Source organism: Thunnus albacares, chromosome 7 (assembly GCF_914725855.1).
Source record: "Thunnus albacares chromosome 7, fThuAlb1.1, whole genome shotgun sequence".
Taxonomy (NCBI): domain Eukaryota; kingdom Metazoa; phylum Chordata; class Actinopteri; order Scombriformes; family Scombridae; genus Thunnus; species Thunnus albacares.
In genome coordinates this window covers 5,854,630-5,876,592 of record NC_058112.1, presented here as the reverse complement: position 1 = coordinate 5,876,592, position 21,963 = coordinate 5,854,630, and the positions used below count along the sequence as shown (strand labels likewise).

Below are 21,963 nucleotides of genomic sequence, written 5' to 3'. Positions count from 1 at the left end.
ATAATAATAATTAATATCATTAATGATGTCTCCGCTCCATTCAAGTGCCCCAGTACGTCATGACAGTGTGACAGTGAGCCAGCATGTACAATACCAGGACCTTGAAACTGAAGCAGTTAATTGGAATTCAGCTTTTCCAACTGTGACATGTCAAAATGTTGTTTTTTTTAGGTACATTATTAACAGTGTGTATCTAAGAGAAACATTTTTCCATCATTACCATGGGAATCTACGACAGCGTCTTCATACTCAATAATTAAAGTCAGCTTTTTGGCCATGTTGTTTTTTCTATGTTAACCTTGGCCTGACTGCACTGTATGCATGCAAAAATGATGACATTTGTCTCATTTTGTCTCCACTGTAAGATTTAGTGGTTGTCATGGCAACTTTACAAATTTAGATTAGAGCAAACATAAACTAGAAATTGTGTTTCGGTGTGTTTAGAGCCTAAGGATTTCAAAAAACCCAACTCTGTGCAGTTTAATGTTGTTTGTCCTGAGAGATGAGAAAACATTATCTGTATTTGATGTGTCATTTGCTCCTTGCAGTATATCTCTGTATTTATGTGTATGTTATTGCAGGGAGCAGCAGATGGACAGTGTTGTGTTGTACTGAGTCCACTGTGACTCACTGCCTGACTGACATCATATGGCAGTCTGCTTCATTGTAGGGCTACAACAGTCTGCCATCAACTCAGCTCCAAACCCACACTGTCACCATTCATCCTAGCTGCAGCTCAGCCTGCTTTATTTGTTGCTCTTCCTGCGCCGCCTATCAGAGTGTGACAGTTAAGGTCAGGACAAGTGGCGTCACGAGCAGCAGAGGCTGCGAACTACATTGGAGACCATGACACAACATGTAGATAATGTGCACTCTGAACACGGGCTGCTGTTGTGAAAGGTTTGTCACATTTTCTACTATGATCACAACAGATGCCAACATTGGCCTGTTGTATAATCAAACATCAGGTCAAGGATTTTCCTGAGACAACTGAGTGATGTTAGAATAGAACATGCTGCTCCTTGTTTCTGTTTTAGCATCTGATTACAAGGCTTCATTTCGTTGCTAAAAAACACGTATTTACATTACTGGAATAAAAAAGTTTTTGCAGCAACTGTAACTGAGGGCATTTTTTATTAGCATTTTCTGTACACGGGGAAATAAACACTGTGACTCAATTACAATCTGCTTGTTGACTTTGCGTCAGCTGTTTACTGTTTTATGTCTGCAATGATCTACTCATTGCTTACAAGTACGGAGATGAGTTTTTTAGTCACACTAACAGCATGGCTGTAAGGATGACAATGTTGTCCACTTAGTCCACCACCTTGGTCCAGACTGAAATATTTAAAGAACTATAGGATGAATTGCCATGAAATTTTGTACAGACATTCATGGTCCCCAGAGGATTAATGCTATTGACTTTGGTGATCCTCTGAAATTTCATTCAGTGCTACCAGCAGCTCAGGGTTTTTGCTTATCCAGGGAAATGCCTCAACAACTACTGGATGGATTTTCACAAATTTTGGCACAGACATTCATGTTCCCATAAGGATGATTTTTTCCCCTCTAGCACCATTGTCAGGTCAGTGTTTCACTCTGTCTAATACTTTGGCTTGTGACCAAATACTGTACCTGCTGCATTTGTTGCTTTATGGTAACTAGCAAATGTTAGCACATTAACATGCTGAATTGATTTGGTTAACATTGTTCACATTACTTTCTAATTATCAGCATGTTATTATTGTTACTGTGAGCTACATGAACATGCTGATGTTGGAATTCAGTTCAAAGCTCTACAGTTGTGCTAGTCTCTCTGGTCATTTATTCATACATTCATTGCTCATTATTCTGGTAGTGTTCAATTTAGCAAGTGAATGGTGAGAAGTGAAAAAAGGATTTTTAAAAATCTGCTTTGTCAAAAAATTATGTAAAGGTGACATAAAAAATATTTTGTATTTCCATCTTGCAGATCACAGAAAGACCAGTGTCTTTTACTGCACATAAAAGGGCCAAGGATTGATCTGGATGATTATTGATTTGATAGTCAATTTGATCTATACCAGGATCACTGTTGCATGTTATCCTCCTTTCCTTTCACTTTTCCCACTTATCTGTCCAATGAGACTCAGCAGTGTAGATGTTCATAAGCACACCGTCAGAGCAACCCAACAGTGACCAGACTTTATTATCTGCTCACACTAGATGAGTCTGTTTTCTATCATCATCATCTGCTGTTATCATTATGCAAACTATATTGATCATGAATCATCTTTTAAATGATGAAGCTGAAACATCATTAAGTCAATCTGATAGCACTGGAGCCACAGTTATGATTAAAGAGATTCTCAGTGTAACAAAGAAATAGAGAATATCCTTCACTGCCCCCAGACGACCATCCACACACACACACACACACACACACACACACACACAACACTGCTGTACAACCGCACACACCTACTGATTCAGTTTGGACCTGTTCCCCCATTGATGTTACACATAGGAGGAACATGGGAAGTGTGATGGGAAGTCTGTTACGACTGGTGACATTTGTGAATTTTTGCTGTAAATTAAAATCTCAATATAATATCTATGATATATATCTGATATAAACATAATACTCAGTGCTACATATTGTCTGCTGTTTGGTGTGAAGGGTGCACACGGCTTCATGGTTTTGTCTGTTCCTTGAGTGAAGTAAATTTTGGTACATTTGCTTCTTGTCAACTTGAACTATGCCCTACCTTGTTATATCCATATGAGCTGAGTTAGAGAGTTACTCAGGCAACACAAAATCACTATGACACTCCAGCCTAACCTTCAAATTACACAACAAAATGTCAGAGGAGACTTCGATATGCCATTAGGTTTAAAGCAAAAGAGCAAACGGAGCACTTGACACAGCCAGGTGAAAAGCAGCACTTTTGCATCTGCAGGTAACACTTGTAATATACTCCTGTGACTGAGCTGTTGTAAATGTAAAGTATTTAAATGTACTAACAGAAAAACCCTTTTTCTTCACGCCACTTGTCTGCATTGTTATTCTTGTGATTATTTCTGTTCTTTTTTTCCATCTTTTCTATTTGTATTTTTTTGTATTTACATGATTGTGTGTGCAATCTTTCTTTCTCTTTGAATTGCATATCTATTCTTCTTGTTTACCGGATTTACAGTTTTATTAATCTTTCATTATCTTTATCAGCGCTCCAGTGTGAAGTCTGTTTTCCTTCCTACTCTCGTTTTTTTTTTTTTTCCAGAATACAGTACTTTGTCCATCTTGTCTCTCCGTGAAAAGTAGTGAGAAAATGAAATAATTACTCATCCTCTTCTCTCCTCCTCTCCTCCGGGTATTCATTCATTCCCTTGCATAAACACTATAAATCACACAAATTACTGTGAACATTGGCTTGCTGATGCAAAAGAGATTGAAAATCACAGCGTCCTAGAATGTCAGTGAACAGAGGCAACGCTGCAGCATTATTAGTGATCAGAGCAATGTTTATGCAACCAATTCTGAGTCTGAAGAGCTGGAAGAAGATCTGCCTGGTAATCTGTTGAACGAGTCGTATCGATGATGCAGCACATTTACTGCCACCACTCACAGCAGGTACTACAGATGAAAGCATGTGTAGCTTTCATCTAAGAGTATAATAATCTGTATCAAAGTATTAATAGGATTATAAAGTATATTCCAAAGTAGTAGTTCCAAAAATCAAGCACAGTATGTCTGGCTGAATGTCACAAAAAAGCCAAAGATGCAAGTAACATCTGTATTTTTTTTCTGTGATGGTGCAGCCGAGATAAATGGCATCTTGTTTTTGAATATACTGTATGTGTCAAGTACCTTTAGTGATGAACTGGAAACAAAAAAAATGATCGAGCAGAAATCCCTTAAATCCTTCCGTCATCATCCACAAGAGTAGAAGCACATCAAACTATAAAAAGACATCTGATTGGATGTTCGGCTGTACCCACATTTCCCTGTTAAGAATTTCATTGAACTTTCAGGAAGTGCCTAGTTTCACATTTTGTTCAACTTTATATGAAATAAATGGATATCAGTTAAAACGTATTCTTTCCCTTTTAACACATAGATCCAAAACTAAACTCAATATGTCCTGGGAACAAGACCCGGTACCGCTTTCTTATCAGGCTGCTTATATAAAGGGTTTAGAAGATTTACACTCTGGCTTTATTAATGGTTAATAAATCATTTACTACTGCTCTCTCAAGATCTATTATTAATTACTTATTAACATTCTGTCTTTCAAATGAATTTAAGTACAAACTAAAAGATGCCAGCCAGAGATTTTACACAACCTGGCAATGAAAAAGATGTTCTCAATGGATTATTACTGATCTATAAAGCATCAGTAAATAACTCACTACCCATTAATAAAGCCATTAGTTACAACTTATAAAGCTATTTGTTAAGATCCCATTAAACGGTGCTAATTTGGCAATACTGACGTCCAGAGTCGCCCAAACAGCTGCACATTGACATTGTTGCTCACAGATTTAACAATGACTCATTTTTGTAATGCACAAACCATATGCTGTGGGTTGTATGGATTTGAATAACACCTAATGTATCATTGTGCTGTCAAAGCTCCTTCCACCCACTTTCCTGTCTTTTTCCTCTGTGATTCTACTCAAAAGTAACTTGATGCAATGCTAAGGGAACACACGCTGCCAAGCGCTTGGCTTTTATCTCCATGCAGCAATTTCAGCTTTGTATCCTGGAATGAGGTAAGTCAACTCAAAGCACCTGAAATACTGTAAGAGAAAGTGAAACGCAAACACCTGAAATGTTTCTTTTGATTCAGCGAACAGCAGGATCCACTGTGTGTGTGTGTGTACGTATGAGTGTGTGTGTGTGTGTGAGAGGAGTAAAACGACACGTGAGAGCATGTGATATGACTATATGTGTCGTCACTGACAGTTACATGATACAGCAGCGGGCTGAGTCACTGCATGCATGAGTGTGTTCACTCTTTTAGTTGATGTGCACTTCATTAGTTCATGTTAATTATGCTTCGGGCAAAATATCGTAGTATCAGGATCTGTGTGTGGGCAACACAAGTATAACAAATGTGTGTGCATGAGTTAGGTTGCTGTATGTGTGTGTGTGTGTGTGTTTTTTTAGTGATCACTTTTTTATTGGCAATGACAGACTGTGGTGGGCACGAACATAAGGAGAGGCAGATTTTCTCTTTTTCTCTATCCGTCTATCCGTTCTCCGCTCGATCTCTTCAATCTTATTTCCCTCATTTACTCCTCAGGATAATATTCTTAAACCTCTCTCTTTGTTAATCTTCTTTTTCACTCTCTTTCTCCCTCCCTCTTTCCTTCCCTAACCCTCCTCCTCCACCTCCTCCTCACCGTTGGTGCTCCTCTTATGCAGATCCTCTTTGCCGTTCTTGCTGCTGCTGCCGGTCGCCGTCCTTCGGGCCGAGGAGCTCTTGCTGGTGTTCAGCTTCCCAGAGCTGCTACTCGACACTGAGCTGTCCTCCTCGCTTGGCAACCGCCTGTAGTAGCCATGGCAACAGAGAGAGGTGAGGGAGAGAGGGGAGGGCTTGTGAGTCTCAGCATGTACACAAACAGAGCATCTTCTCTCACTTAATACTGGAAGCACACTAAACAGGTTACAATAACTTTAAGTGTGTTCATACGTGTCATAGATAAAAATTTAATTTAAAAAGAGTGATCTCACACATACAAATACAAATAAATCACAGATAGAGGATAAATACAAATGTAAAGGACAAGTAGCAACAACAATCTTGATTTTCATGGGCAGGTTGTTCCACAGCTGAAGGCCTTTTAAAGGAGAAAGCTTCAGTTTACGGTGAATACATGTATGACACAGTACAGGCGCACAACTGCACACACACACACCCAGCCAACCATCAATAAACTCATACAGAAACCTATGTATACAGAGCTTGTTCTCTTTGTTCTTGCCTCGAACACACCAGGCACATAAACCACATACAGGACACACACACACACACACACACACACACACACAGACACACACACACACACACAAACACGTTCACAGCCTCGAGGCATGTAAGCCACAGCAGCTACACAACGTGACAGGCCCGTCTACAGGTGGTGTGAGATGCACAGATCAGCGAGACCGGACATTACAGAGCCCCAGGCAAGGCTAACTCGCTGTCTGTGTGAACACATAAACACACAAACAGAGTGCAGCCTGAGCAGCGGTCAATGGCTGGCCAAGTCACAGTAAAAGTCATGTGGTGTTAAGCAAAGAGCCAGAGGGATGGAGGGAGAAATACACTGTGTATTCCATGTAAATCTGTTTGGGAAAGGCCAGAGACAGGAACAGCAGAATCAGTAATCACACTGCTGGAAAGTAATGTTCATCTCCCTCCTCTCTTTGTGCCTCACACGCTGTAGCTCTCTGGAGGGTGCAGTGAGCAGAATAAATGCTCTCCCTATGAAACCGTCCCTCCACTTTGCCCCGTGGTTAGCATGGAGTCCACACCTTTTTCTTTCCCCAGACAAGTGAGCAATCTGCAGCCGAAATGAAACGAATGTTCATCTCTCTTGTTTTTTTTTCGGTTTTTTTTTTAAAACGAGCATCTTGAGACGAGGCAGAAAATGATCACATCACTCTTTTTGTGTCGAGACAATAGCGCAATCTTCATAACACGTTGATTACCATATTTCTCACCATTTTGGGAGACATGCTTGTTTCAAAAATATACTGCACTAAATTATCACCAATTATCGATTATCATTCAATTTGAGCAGAGCCAAATTTATGATTTTTGGCAACTGAAAAAGGATGACCAAATCACAAAATATATGGAGGGAGTTACAGTGAAATTGAAAGGGAAAATTAAATCAAAATCATCAAATGGACACTATTATTAATACTGGCTGTGATGAGATCCCATCATAGCTGCAATGTAAAACATGAGGGACAAAATTTACAGTCTTCACTCTTGCACGTGCAAAAATCTTTTACTGTCATGAACACTTTTTCTATCTACCTTTTGCCTTGTAATTGAGCACACCAAGCGTGTTTGTGCTTGTGCATTTTAAGGGAGAAAACACACTTCAAAAGCTTTGTTTTCGGTTCAGTTATAAAGTCCGAGAATAACCCCCCCCCCCCTCCCCACCCCCCCCACCCCTCCACCTTTGTAGTTGTTTTGGTGTGAAATTTCCCCTCTGATCCCATTGCACGCAATACTGCAGCTGGTTAGAGGATGAGAAACTGCCTCATTTTCTAATTAGTGTACACCCAGGTGGTAGAATAACCTACAGTACCATCTTTGTAAAATTCCCCTATAAGATATACGTATGCATATATACAGGTTAGTAAAGCTGATTATCACACTACGCCAGCTCTTCCAGCATTTTACACTGTCATCATTGTTACACTGAATGGCTCCCTCTGGCATGGCTTTAGCCAGGGTTATAAATATACATGTGTTTATCACCCTCGAGAAGCAAAGCACAACTAATCCCACCTCCATTCATTTTCGTTTAGCGGTGTGTAAATATGAGGCTGTGTCTTGTGTGCGTGTTTCTGAATTTGCATTTCTGTGAGAGGAGGCATGATGCATCTCATTTATGACTCCAAACTTCCTTAAGGAAAGATGTCACTACTGAACGTGGGAGGGTGTGTAGGTGTAGTTTCTAGTAGGAAAATGTCTGGGGATGGAAAAGTTTTAAAAATTTGTTTTCGTTGTTATGTTCTAAATTTTTTCGATGTTCATGCATACAGTATACCAGATAATAACTCATAATCTTCTTGAATTCTACTAGAAATAAGACTTTTTGCACATTTTGGTAAATACATTTAAAACTGTGTGATTCCAACAGATGTTTACATGTCATATTCTTTGCTCATGCATAAAAAAAAGAGGAGACAAAAAGGAGATTACAGCAGACAACATCCAACAGTACAGACAAAATAAAATACATGGTAAAACATTTAATTAAATGCTAAGTCAAATGACATAAAACATGAAGATTAGCAGCCATCAAATAGGTTATATTTTACACCTTTAAGTTTGCCAGTACTCTTTCTCCAGCTGTGTAATCTTAATGGACATTGTGCCAGACATACAGTAAATACAGCATAACCCAGCAAGTAAACCTGTCAAATCCAGTATAGTTTCCCAGTGCCTGTGAGGACAAATGTCCCTGTGCCTTTTTTTTGTGTAGCTAATAACTGATGGGTGTGCTGGAATTTCATCATCTCGTTTCCAAAAACACTGACTATGAAAAAGGACAAGACTCTCTGCTGTCAGGTTCTGACGGTATCAGTAAAAGTGATGCACCATCACTTAAACGATGTTTGCTTTTCAACTGGCTCATTATTGTTCTGGGTCAGATTGACATCAGATTTCTTTTGTCTTTGTCTTTTTCCTTATTTTTGAAAATCAATCAGGGGTCCAGAATTTGGCTGTAAGAAACTAACTAATTCCATGTCATCTGCATATTTATAAATGTGTGGGCTATAGCAGAGGCTTGACATTCATTAGTGTGAAGGATGCATAAAATCCAGCGCTGGTAATTAGAGGACAGAGTTAATATCATTTCCTTACTGAAAAAGACAAGAAAGTCACTCATCCAAAAAATGTTATATAACCACAGAATCACCTGAGCAAACCAGCTGCTTAAACAGGCTTGACACATCTACTGTATGTAATGGAGGTGGAGGGCAAAGATACAATCTGTAGCTGTTTATTTCACAAAAATATCTATTCACTCCCAAAGTGGACGAGGTCTACACCGGAAGATGAAGGAAATCATCTAGACTGCCTTGATTTCTGTGTTTGATTGTTTTCTACCGCCAGTTATACTCCTACATATATGCACATATATATAGAGAGAGAGAGGTTTTAAAAAATATATACAAAATAATACAAACAAATAATCCATCCTCCACCCCTGCCGAGACAGATGTTTACATCTCTCCAAACATCTCCCTGAAACTGATCATTCATTTTCTTGAGGCATGTTCAAGTTGCTTTTATAAGCAGCTATAGTGTCTGAGGCTGGTTTAAATGGATGCCAACAGTTGCTAGACAGTGCAGTATTTATGAACAGAGGAGAGTGTGAGACACTCTGCTGTCCTTCACATTTTTCAAGATTAAACAGCTAACTCCATCAGATCCAGCAGATGTTTGAGGAGGACTGAATCATTTAAACTGCTAATGTGCATCATCTAAAGTAAAAACCCTCTGACTCACAGCAGTACCTCACTAACATTTGTTGATAATCTCTGTCTATTTTTATATAGAATCTCAAACCTGCAGTGAAATCCAAACCTCGTTCCAAACGTTGATTAGATCCTGTTCATCAGCAAACAGGAGACAGAGTCATTTACATGTATATCCTGCTATAATTCACAGTCTCTTTTTGCTCAGAGGAAACCTTTCCAGCCCACTTAGATGTATGTGTCAAACCATGGCTGAGAAAAGGTGTTAACATCTCAACATTACTGTAGCAATTATGTATTCATGCTAAAATGGTCTATGTAGCACATTTACTTTCCCATAGTCTTATTTACTGTCACAACAGCACACAGCACCACTCTGTTATAATAAGCACTTCTGAGAAGCTAGTGATCTGCATCATCCAGTTTCTCTGCTGTAAATACATGTATTCCCCGTCTTACTGTCTCCAAAGAGCCCCCTCGTTAACACTGGACTTATCTTCAGATCATGTCAATCTGTCAAGACTCTATACTGCTTACTGTTGGCTTCTCTTTGGCTTAACACTGCGATTCACAAATAAACACTGATGTCTGGTCCTCCTGAAAAGCTCTGGGTTTTGTTGCTGGCTTGTTCACTGACTGAAACAGCTGCTTGAGAACTTTGTGGCTCCCTTTCACAAGACACCCAGCTGGGAACAGTACAGTATGTCTGATCAGCTCATTATTTCAACCCTGTACCTGTTCGCAACCACAGGCTATATTCAAGATAGGACTAAGAAGTCTTTGCCAAAACATCCAACATGAATCATCATGATATCAGAGGTGTGACAGAAGAGATCTCCTCTATTCACCTCGGTCTGGCACTTACCACAGTTAAGTACAGTTTGTAATGTTTCCAAACCAAATTAGGGCACAAAAAGCATTTGTTCTTCGTTTGCTGGTTAAAACATAATTAATAGGTCTGATATAAAATCACTAACAAAAGAAGTTTTAAAAGCTGATACCTATAATAATATTTTGGATTGTATTAATGTAATGTATTTAATATTTTTGAAGTTGCATTGATCAATATATCTATTATATTATTAACAATCAAACATAAAAGTGTGATGTAACCCACAGAAAATGATCACCCACCTCCTCAGTTTCCCTCATCTCTACAGAGTGTTTGAGCATCTTTCAGCTCATAGTTTGGTTTTAATGTTCACAACTTTAATGTTTTGGTTCTCTCTCATTAAGCCTGTTCCCAGCTGCAGCAGGAGGGTTTTAAACAAAAAGCTCTGATACAATAAATATACACTACCTGCCCAGCATCAAACAACAGACTCACAAAGTTAGCAACTATCTGGTGAACATAGCGGAGCATTTAGCAGCTAAAGAGCCAGATATTTTTATCAGGAGCCAGTTGAGATCAAAACAGAGCTAAATGAGTGAATACTGGAATATTTGTCAGGTGGCCAGGCAAACTCCAAACTCCAAATGAATGCTAATGTTGCTCCGTCTCTGATGGATGTCTAAACAGGCAACTTGAGTGAATAGCCAAAACAACTTTATAATGCCATAATGTGTCACACGTGTGTCATGTTCAGCTTGTTGTCAAATTCTGCCCCAAGTGGGGAAAAAAAGATAAATACCACTTTAAACTTTCCCCAAAAATTAAGGCATTCACTATTTTCCATAACCTCCACCTCCACCCCTACTACTAATACCACTGTTACTACTATTATTATCTGCTATCTCTGTGATATCTCACCAAATTGCCGCACACACGAATGAATTAAGGTTAAAGGTTTCTTGATGTAATGATCTCCAAAAAAACATACAAATTCATATCGAACATATTTAAGGTGACACCAAATTTTGATATAAGGTCAATGGCTTACTGGTATTTTACCAAACAAACAAACAAATAGAAATGGGTCAGTATCTATCTTACCCTCCTTTGTGTATGTCAGCAGACGGTGGCCTCTTGCTGGCGGTCCCATCCTGGTGGACCTTTTTATCCAATGACATTGACAGTGGAGCATCTCGCACAGGCAACCCCAACACCAGCGTCTCCTTGGTAACAGAGGTGGCCTCATCAGTTCGACCCATGTGCTTCTTGGCATAGTCAAAGCCCTGGACAGGCTGGAAGGGAAAATAAAACCACACACCGAGGGTCAGAAACACTTTTGATTTTTACAGTGTCAAAGCTCTTGCAGCTTTCTGATCAATCCATTCAGGAACTGAATTCTTCAGCTCAAATTTGCAAAATAATGGCTAAGATGTACTTCAGTATTTGTATTCTTAATCCATTGCAGAATAACTGAGAAATGGTCTGTGGTTTTTGTTTTTAGAGAATGGGCTTCATTTTTAATTTACATGTTGGATGGACAGACCAAAAGCAACTTGACACGTAAAAAAACAGCAGTTTCCAGGATGTAAAGCACATGCAAAGACAGCAAAAAGGCATTACAATGGTATAGTTTTCCATCTTTATTACATAACACAGACTGATGAGAAAGGGACATATTTTAAGTATATGTAATTTATCACCTGTAATAATGAGCAAAGACAATAAAACAGCCACAGAAATACAGCACTTACACCATGATGCATGGTGCAAAGGAGCATAGCCAAGTGTAGCACTAACTGCAGCGAATGTTGGTAAGTGAGTGTAAAATGGTATGGAGTCAAAAGACTAATTAAACAATGAAAGCACACGACATCAAAGCAAACCACAGTCAGACTGACATACTGTGGATGTTATTTCCCAGGATATCAAAAAAATCCTCAAGTCTGTGGGAATCCTATAACTTTATATGTAAACAATCCTGTCTAATAAGACTAAATCACAAGGTAGTGGTGCAATTAGAGTTACAGTTTTGTACGGATTAAACAAATGAGATAAAACATGTTAATTAGTGAGCTTTAGAGGTGTTGGTAGGTCACCATCGTGAGATTGTTTTCCACTCTATTACTGTAACTATAACTATTTAGTCATTTTTGGTAAAAAGCATCACCAGCCGGGTGAGCTGGTAAAACGGAACCTGTTCTGTGCAGTTATTTGACGTCACGCCATCAGTTTTTCGTTTGTTGAAGTTGCCTCTAGTTGGGATTTGGAACTGTCAGTGTGGTAAGCCTGATAAATATTTTAGTTCTTCCAGATGTGAATAAATACAAAATGGCAAAGCCATGAATTGTATACTACCTGTCATAAATTTGACATACTGGTGAATTTAAGTTGGGATGGAACTGTGTTCATTTAAAATGACTCATAAATAATAAACCACTCTCAATCTCTTTCAATACAGTATAAAAAGCAATATATGGATTAAGTCTCTAGTGACACTCATTTGATCGACAGCAAATTCTTTCAAAGTGTGGCTTCAAGATTTTCATCTCAGTTAAAGCACTGGACCGACTGACACGGCTGAATAAAGAGTTGCTTACAGCCAACATGACATGGTCCCCTGAATATTAAAGAAAAACCTCCAGATAAGTCTTACTTCAATTACAGATAAAGGTAATTGGATGGACCTCCCCAAACCAGTTTTTATCAGTCTCCAAACACTGTGGCTGGCATAATGAAAAAGTTGAAAAATAAATAAGTAAAGCTTAACAGCACCTTTGAAGTCAGGGGTTTGGGCATAAAGAGACAGAACAGCGGAAGGCGTGTTTTGCTAAAGCCTCTAAGGCCTGGACACGTTCTTTGTATTGCTAAATGCCTTTCGATTTACAGAATAGGGGAACGGGAGAGAAAAAGAAGAGAAAGACCCCCTTTTTAGGTTACACAACAAAGCAGATGAAACCCTGATTTTTGCCTCCCCTTTTCTATTTTGAGCGGCTCTAAAATAGGACGCCTAATGCATTTGATGATGTATGCTAAATTCTGAGTGCATGTGAGGTTAGGCAGCATGGGCATCCGGCTGATGACGTTGTTAATAATTCATCAGTCATACACACCGCTGTGCCCTCAGCTTGCTCCAACACACGTGGCTGCAGCCGTGGCTAAGTGTCGGGGAAATTGATACATGCCCACATAGACAACACACACACTCACATTAAAGAGAGACACAGAGGAGGGATAGACCCTCTCACCATGGCATAAATATATGAACTGTTTGTGTGTGTCTGCATGCATCCTCTACCAGTCTAAGTGATGTATGATGACAGTTGTGACTCTTTCGTGTGAAAGATGTATGGAGAGTGCAAACATTTATTTGCCTATGGCCTCATGCTGTTCACAAGTTGAGGGGGAGTTGAGCTGTGGGTGTGTGTGCGTGTGCGTGTATGACGAGCAAAGAAAGGGGGGCGAGGGAGGAGGGAAGTAGTGAATTAAATGTGCCGTTCCAAATATATCCCGGCACCAATATGCATTATGAGTATGGATTATTGAGAAGCAAACACTGGACGTGGTGTCAGGGGTGCTGAACTGACGGCAGCAACCTGACACACGCTGAGCACTGACAGTTAAAGATGTGTCATTCGGTGGCTGATGGGTAATGGCTGTCATGCATGGAGACAGTATGGATTCTCAGAAATGACAGGGCCGAGGGGTATAACCTTGAAAAGTGCGCCTGACATTTCACAACTATTTTACAGCACTGGCTCAAGGTCTTTCTCTTTCTCTGCCTCTTCTTCTTCTTTTCACATTCCTTCTTTTGTAATTCTCTTTGCCTTTCTTTCTTTCTAATCCTCCCTCTCTTTTCCCCATCTCCACCACCATCTCTCTCTCTCTCTCTCTCTCTGTCTCTCTCTGTCTCTCTCTCTCTCTCTCTCTCTCTCTCCCCCCCTATGTCTCCTGACAGTGTGTTGACTTAACAAATGGCCATCTTTCATCTTGTACGAGCAGCTCAGTTTAATGAAGACTTTGGCTGCAGACAGGGATTGTGGTACGGCACAAGACTCCGATCAGTCTGTCAGAGATGGATGGCGGTATAACTCCACATCCATTTACAAATGTGACGGAGGAAAAGAGCGGGAGAGAAGAGAGAGGAAGACACGGGGTCTGACCATTTCTTAAAGATGTCATGTGAAGTGACTGCGAGTGTGACCCCACTGCTCCACCAAATTATCCATACTTATTTTCCTTGCTTACACTATCAAACAGAAGCTTCTCCTCTTGTCTAATTTTAACTCAGAGCAACAGCCAACAGCAGCTTGATGAGGTACAGCAGATGGATGAGATGCTCTATTCCCCCTGCGGCTATATTGATTTAAATTCAGCTCTAGCAGGGCGGATGGCGGAAACACATCACAGAGCTGCATGCAAAAAATGTCCCAAAGAGTCGCTGCATTTAACAAGTAAAATAAGGTACACAGCAGGGTAGACCGGGGCGCACATAGACATGACTCTTAATCATTTGCGACCAATCTCAAAACTGCCGTTCCTTGCAAAGGTCTTAGAAAAAAATCGTAGCAGAGCAGATAATTTCTTTCATGAACGGTAATGGTCTCTGAGAAATCTTAATCAGGTTTTCAGGCAGGTTACAGCACACAAACTGCTCTCCTTAGGTTTTTAAATGATCTTCTCTTAGCAGCTAACTGTGGTCAACACACTGTATTACTCCTGTTGGATCTGTCTGCAGCTTTTGACACTGTTGATCATAGTAGTTTAATTAAATGTTGTAAAAATTGGGTGGGCATTTCAGGTTTGGTTTTAGATCGGTTCTGTTCTCATCTTTCAGGAAGATCATTCTGTGTGGAAATTGGAAATTATCAATCAGCTTCAGTGCCACCAAAATATGGAGTTCCACAGGGATCCATTCTTGAGCCCTTACTATTTTCTATTTACATGCTACCACTTAGTCAAATTATTAAAAAACACAATATCCGTTACCATTTCTATACTGATGATACACAATTATATCTCTAGTTTGACACTAATGACACCAATCAATTAAAGAACCTCCACACATGCATTGCAGATATAAGTAACAGTGCTTGTGCATATGTATTTGGGTCTCTGATGTGCCTACTAACACAAACTGAAATAAGACCACCCAGTCAGTTTGGTGTGGGCAGGCTTGCTCTGTACTCATATGATTTAACAAGAAATTCAGATTTGATGCCCCTTCTTATTTCACATGGGTTGAAGCTAGGCTAAGGCTAGGCTAAGGGCAATAAATTCACATATATGGCGGGGCTGGACCAGAGGACAGAGCCGCTGCTTGACGACAGACAGCTGCTGAGCCCTGGTGAGCTCTGCAGGAGAGAGCCAGCTGTGGAGCAGAGCCGAAGAGTCCTGCATCACTGCTGCTGCAGCTGCTCCTTTTCCCAATTCTGCTCTTATCCTGAGCAGCTTATCGGCGGGAGGAGTTTGTTTTGTAAACTTTTGAGATAGAGAGACGTGGATTTGTCTTCAAATTCGCTTCCCAACCTAACCGGAGCTAACACTGGAGTCACACACCAGTTCAGCTGCTGTCATCATTAATAAACATCTTAAATTCTGGTGACTTAATATGATTTTAATGTTACACAGTATGTAGATATCTATGTGTATAAAGAATAACGTTGCTGCCGTAATTATGCCTTTAGATTACATTATTTTGAGTGTGGATGGAGCAGCTATAATGTTAGTATAGCTCTGATCAATCTGAACTCCATTCAAAAAACAAGCATTTTAAAAGTTGTTTCCTTGTTGTCATGCAGACAGACCTGACAAAGGATAAATTCACGCCTCTCAACATCATGATGTAGTTATTTCGGCATCCTTTTGATCCATTTATTGCAATTAAATTACAGCAAACAGGATGAGAAGGCTGCTGTGGCACTTGAGTCTTGTGGTATTTTGACCAAAGCATGTCAGATACATTTTATTAAGACCCCAGGGAACTGTGTTAACTTGTGGAAAAGGGGTATAATATGGCCCCTTTAAGGCTCATAGAGGGTTAGCCCCTAAATATATAGCTGACCTCCAGACCTCCTATGAGCCTGAATGCAACCTGAGATCCTCTGGTAGGTCATTTCTTTCCATTCCTTGGTCAAACCTTAAAATTAAAGGTGACTGGTCCTTTTCTGTTTGGGCCCCTCAGTTGTGGATTGACCAGCCAGAGAAGAGATCAGAGAAACTAACATATTGTCTTCTTTTAATAATAATATGCACTGGTTAGATAAACTCCTCCTGGAGCAGGTTGATGCACAATGCTGCAAAATACCTTGAGTCCTTTAAATAGCAGACACTGCATTGTACTTTCATTGAACAGCTAACAAATGAAAAATGGATTGCTTCTACTTTTGCTGATTCCACCTCTATTGTACTCCACATGGAAGCCGGCTATCTGAGGCTTTCACGCCTATACATGAAGGCACAGAGGGAGTAAAAACCATTTTGAAGAATGTTCCGGCTGCACAGTAGACGTGCACAGAGTGATGAAGTCAGCTGGACTCTGCAGAAATCACTGTTTAATGCTTCAACACACATGCAGACCTCATAGAAACCACAGTATTGATCTGCAGCTTTAGCTTGTCCTGCATGGTGACTGATAGCTGAGTGGGCTGGCAGCAGATCACACACACACATGCATGCACACACAAATACACACAGTTGATCAACTTGATTGAGTCTATTATTCTACTTAGGTCTGGTTAGTATTCATGTGACAGGCCACACATACAAACACACACACACACACACACACACACACACACACAAACACCACTGAGGTGGACTACAGCTTAAAAGAGAGTATTTATAAGTATAAGTGAGAGAATATAGTATAAAGGCCCACGTGTACAGTACATTGTAAGAGCTATTGGTTGCTGTAATTCTTTCCCTCTTCATATTGGCTGAAAAATGCTTTCTGAAAGCCAAAAAAAGTTCTAAAGCCAAAAGAGTTGGTTAAATCAAGTGGGTATCTTCCAACAATACAATCTTTTCAGTGTGAAATTCCCTTTTGTGTTACGGTCCCTCAACTGCCGCTCAGCAAGGAAACACTGTCTGGGGAGAAGACAAAGAGAGGATTTTTGCACTACAAAGACTTTAACTTTGGAAGATACACACTCAATTTTGCTAACATCAACTGCTGAAGGTTCATATCAGCTTCAGCTGAACTTTAACAGAATAGTTCAACATTTTGGGAGATCTGCTTATCTGATCTAGCTGGAGCCAGCAGGCAGTTTTGTTAGCTTAGCATAAAGACTTTGAAACGGAGGGTGGGGCAGCCTGGCACATTTCAGTGACAACAAAAAGCTCACTAATCAACACAAAAACTGGAGTGTAAAAACAATATGCTATTTCTTGACCATGACCAGTAATTGGCAACTGCTCCCAGTAATAGACACATTGTGTTAATTAGTGAGCTTTAAACGTGTTGCTAGGCAGATTTTTTTCACTCTTTGACTGAGCCAAGCTATCTGTTTAACCCAGTTTCCAGTCTTTTACACTAACCTAAATTGTCTGATGACTCCAGTCACATTATTTACCGTACAGATGAGAGAGTGGTATCAATCTTCTCATCTGACTCTCGGCAGGAAAGATGATAAGTGTATTTCCCGAAATGTCAAACTTGCTGTAAAATACATGTGTTCACAGAATGGGGACTGTGGATTTTGTCCCTCATGTCTTACATTGGAATCACTTCACTTGAATCACTTAAAAAGCCACCAGGATGTGCTAAATGACCCCATTTAGCACATCCTGGTGGCTTTGGGGTCTAAGAAGCTGGAACTGTACCATTCCCATGTTGGGATACAGCCAGGATCTCTCTCTAAATGCTAATAAACAAAAAAGTAACAAATCACTTTGCAGTCAGAATGGACAGTAGGAGCTCTTTCAGAATTTCAAGAAAGATTTTTAATCAACTGTTTGTATTTAACTCCAGTTTGCCACATTGCCACAAGCTCTTCCCAAACCCAATCCCTGTGTGAAATGTTTATCTCATTTGCTCATGCATGCCACTGCTCGGGATTGCGAGAGGGTAAATACCACTGTGGATAAGAGCAGCAATTGCAGCCTCACGGCACCACTTGTGAGATTTCATATTGTATTTCGGGACTCTTTAATATTTGATGCACTCTCTCGTAAAACACAACAGAAGTAACATTAAATGTTTACAAATGATTGTGAAAGCAAACAAAACCTTGTAGCTCCGAAACTGAAATGTTAATGTAATACAAAAAGGAGATGCAAAGCAAAGCACAGGCAACACAAACATCACGTACATGTATTTTCACACACAAACGTTGGGGTGTTTACACCCTGCTGGGCTGTCGTGTTACATTCACAGAAAATGCCCGGTTCACCCATCCATCCCTCCATCCTTCACTTTGCCTCTTAAGGGATGAGGATGGGAAAGGCTGGACTAAAATAACCCGCAAATCAGCTGACATGCTCCACCACCACAGCAACAGTAACCACAGGGGCAGCTTCTGCATGGTTCTCAGGCTGCATCCGGAATTTGAACGTTTTTTGCATTTCTGTCGTCTGTGGCCACTGCTGTTCTGCTCGAGGTCTAGCCGTGATAATCTAGCTGGCATAATCCTGTGGAACCTCATATTTGAAAAAAAAAAAAAAAAAAAAAAGAATTGGGTTAGGGGTCTGTGAGGGGCTCCTGCTGAGCCACTGTGGGATGAGAGAGAGTTGCTTCATCTGAGATGAGGAGGATAAAACGACTGGCTCGAAAGGGAAAGGAACTGGCAGTGAGGCAGTCTTGGCTGATGACACAAGCTTGAGTCACTTTTTATGGATGCTAAAAAATCTAAATAGATTGGTTTGGTTCGCAGGTGTTAAGCTTCCTTTCCGCTTTTCATGTTTATGAGCTTCTTCTTGCCGACAAAATTGAGCTCATTTGCCTGCTTTTACAAGCCAGCGCCTCCTTGTTAATCTAGCCGCTCGAACTCAAACCTAAACAATTTAAATCTTAAGGAACGTGGTTGTGAATTTTACACCCCTATTATAGTTTTTTTCACTTTTTCCTCCCTGCCCCCCCCCCCCCCTCCCACCTCCTATTGATCTCCCAATGCCAATGAGGATGGTGGAATAAGTCATGTCCACAGCACAGTAGCCACATGCAAGAATTTACCCAGCAACAACGACAGGCAGCACATACAGCAATAAGCAGCCAACAAGGCAGTTGGACACGAGCTGATCGGCTCTGTCAGTCAAAATCAGCAAACAAACCAGTAACTCATTCATTCATAAATACATTCACTCAGTCACTCAGTCAGTCTTCCACCACACCTGTTTCTTAGTGAATACCTGGTGGTGGTAACTGCCCTCCCTTCGATATGAGGTCTAAACAGAGAGAGAGTCAGAGGGACAAGGTCAGGGAGGGGTTAATATAGAATAGAATAGAATAGAATAGAATAGAATAGAATAGAATAGAATAGAATAGAATAGAATAGAATAGAATAGAAATAAGGCATTTAATTAAAAAAGACTAGATTAGAGAAATAAAGGAACGACTTGGGTCTATTTTGTGTAGTGTTGGCAATCATTCCCATCCAAATTAATAACATTGTTCTCACCAAATTCTATCAGGGATTGTAGCAACATCCCTAAAAACACATTAGACTGTGCAGGAAACACAAGCAGTCATACAATCAGACAGCTTTTAAAGGACAAGACTATATTTTTTATTGATAATTGTTTTCCCAGTCAGTTATTTTGGATTTTATCAAATTTTAAAAGCTGGTTTAAAACCAGGACTATAAAACCAGTTATTACCATCTTACTGCTTCACTTTTGGTTTTCTTATAAAGAACTGCACAGCATTTTCAGTACATTTTGATGTCAGCCTGGTAAGTTTAATGACTCATTTAGTCAGGACATTTTGTCAGGGGCACCAGAAACATTGCAGATATGTTTTTTACTACTGCTCTGTTGAAGAAGGAATCTTTTACTGATGGTCAAAGCTGTAAATCCTCTTTGATCTGCGGATAGAAATATTCTGTGTATTGATTTATTCATAGCATTAGGGAGATTCCTCTGGAAGTTCATTAAAAGTTTGTGTGAAAAGCTTGACCTTAACCAGAGTGCGGCCAATAGCCGAGTTATCAATGCGTGTGCAGCCAGTGACAAGAAATCTCACTAGAGTGGGAATCTAATCATGATATCAAATGTGAAAAATACTTCAAGATTATGGTGTTGTGAACAAAGCTGAGCTTCTTTAAGAGCCTCTTCAGAAAACATGAGCGTGGCCAGCTTATAGCTTGTTTACCACTTCACTGACAACAGTGACACAAGCAGCTGTTGTTCGGGCGTCATGTACTGTCCTGTGTCCAGGAGAACAAACTGACCTGTTCAAACCAGCTGGTAGGAATCTACTACACACATGCTCGTTTGAAATAATCGATTTTTATTTAACCTCAAATGAGTTGGAGTGAACGCTGTTATGTGAAAGGGCCAACATTACCCTAAGGTTCACTTCCAGTACACTGAGCCCTGCTCATTTCCTCTCGGCCGATTAGTCTTTGCTGCATGCATGATTAGCAATGACCACGGGCTATTGGGCAGCGAGAAAACAGATGAGTGAGGCCCGCACAGATGGGCTTCAATTTTTCTGACCTGAAGGAACAACTTAACACAATCAGTTTGCTGTGTGATGTGTCACATATTCAGATTAGATTCAGCTCATGTGATCTTAGATCAACATTTTCACAGTAGAATAAGTTTCTGGGACATGCTAAAACGACGGGGTGAGACTTAACACCCCCAGAGTGAGGTTTTAGGTTTTAATAGAAGAAGAAGAAAGAAGAAGAAGAAAGAAAAAGGGTAGATGTTCGGAAAAGGCAGGTTAGAGACAAAGCTGACTGACTGACCAAGTGTGACAGTCTTACCTTGGAGCGTGTTTTGAAGGTCCGGAAGGCACCGGTTTTGAAGATGACCCTGTTCCTCTTACACAGGATGAAGGCCACCATGACGATCACCACCAGCAGCAAGAAGAGAGGCGTCAGAACAGCCATGATCCACAGGTTGCTGGGCGGCGTCTTTACCACAGCTACACACATGCAAGGATAATTTGTTAGCATCTGATATTGCATTCAATCATTCCTGAGCAGTTCAGCCACTGAGCGACCCTTCATTGATCAGACAGCACACATAAGATAAGCAGAAAAAACACACAATTACACTTTTCACCTCTTGTACACACCTCAAAGAGTAGTTTGTTATTTTGGGGAATACGCTTTCTCACTGAGATTTAGATGAGATGGTCAACACCCCTCTCATGTCTGTTCTCTTATGTCTTGTTCTGAGTATTGAGCTTGAGCCAGCAAGCGGCAAGCCTAGCTTAACATAAAGACTGAAAACAGGGATATAGCTAGTCTGGCTCTGCCTATTAGCACCTCTAGCCTCATTAAAAAAATTCTGAAATATTGCAAAACAGAAGAAAACGTAATAAAAGAAAATAACTTTATAGACCTGAAATCAAGATCCAGAACTATGCTTTAGTGTACAACATGAAAAACTTTTTTAAATCTTAAGTTTTGAATATTTTCCCAATAACTTTTTCTTTTTTAGCTGCTCTGTCACAGACCAATGTGCCTGAGGAATGTGTTTTCATTTTAAGGACTAATGCATTTTGTTTGTACTGAGCCTGTTAAGGTAAATACAATGAATTTTATAAGACCACTGTGTTCAGTTCCCAACCTGGGCACTGTTAGGAGGAGCTGTGAAGGGGCACTGATGGTTGTTGGTATCTCTCCAGTTTGTTAATTATAGATTCTGAGGAAATGTGAGGGAGAAAATAAGTAAGAGGGAACACTTTGTCCTCTCCAGCAGCTACAGTGTGAACATCCTGCTGCAAACGTTCTCTGAATGCCATTTAACAGAAATA

At 40.2% G+C, this 21,963-nt stretch overlaps 1 protein-coding gene across 4 annotated transcripts in view; it reads right to left on the bottom strand.

Annotated features, from left to right (window-relative positions):
* The window catches only part of kiaa1549la (KIAA1549-like a), a 104,159-nt gene that overhangs the window by 16,138 nt on the left and 66,058 nt on the right, over window positions 1-21,963 (bottom strand). For 3 of the 4 annotated variants that reach the window (XR_006404239.1, XR_006404238.1, XM_044357217.1), the window contains exons 11-14: window positions 20,966-21,126; window positions 19,386-19,421; window positions 11,142-11,332; window positions 5,386-5,531 (exon numbers count right to left, since the gene is read on the bottom strand). Coding sequence is in view for 2 of the 4 variants with exons in the window: in XM_044357217.1 (XP_044213152.1) it covers window positions 5,386-5,531; window positions 11,142-11,332; window positions 19,386-19,421; window positions 20,966-21,126 (534 nt within the window). In the remaining 2 variants the exon portion in view is untranslated. The remainder of the gene's footprint in view (window positions 1-5,385; window positions 5,532-11,141; window positions 11,333-19,385; window positions 19,422-20,965; window positions 21,127-21,963) is intronic. The other variant, XM_044357218.1, reaches the window with a different exon arrangement.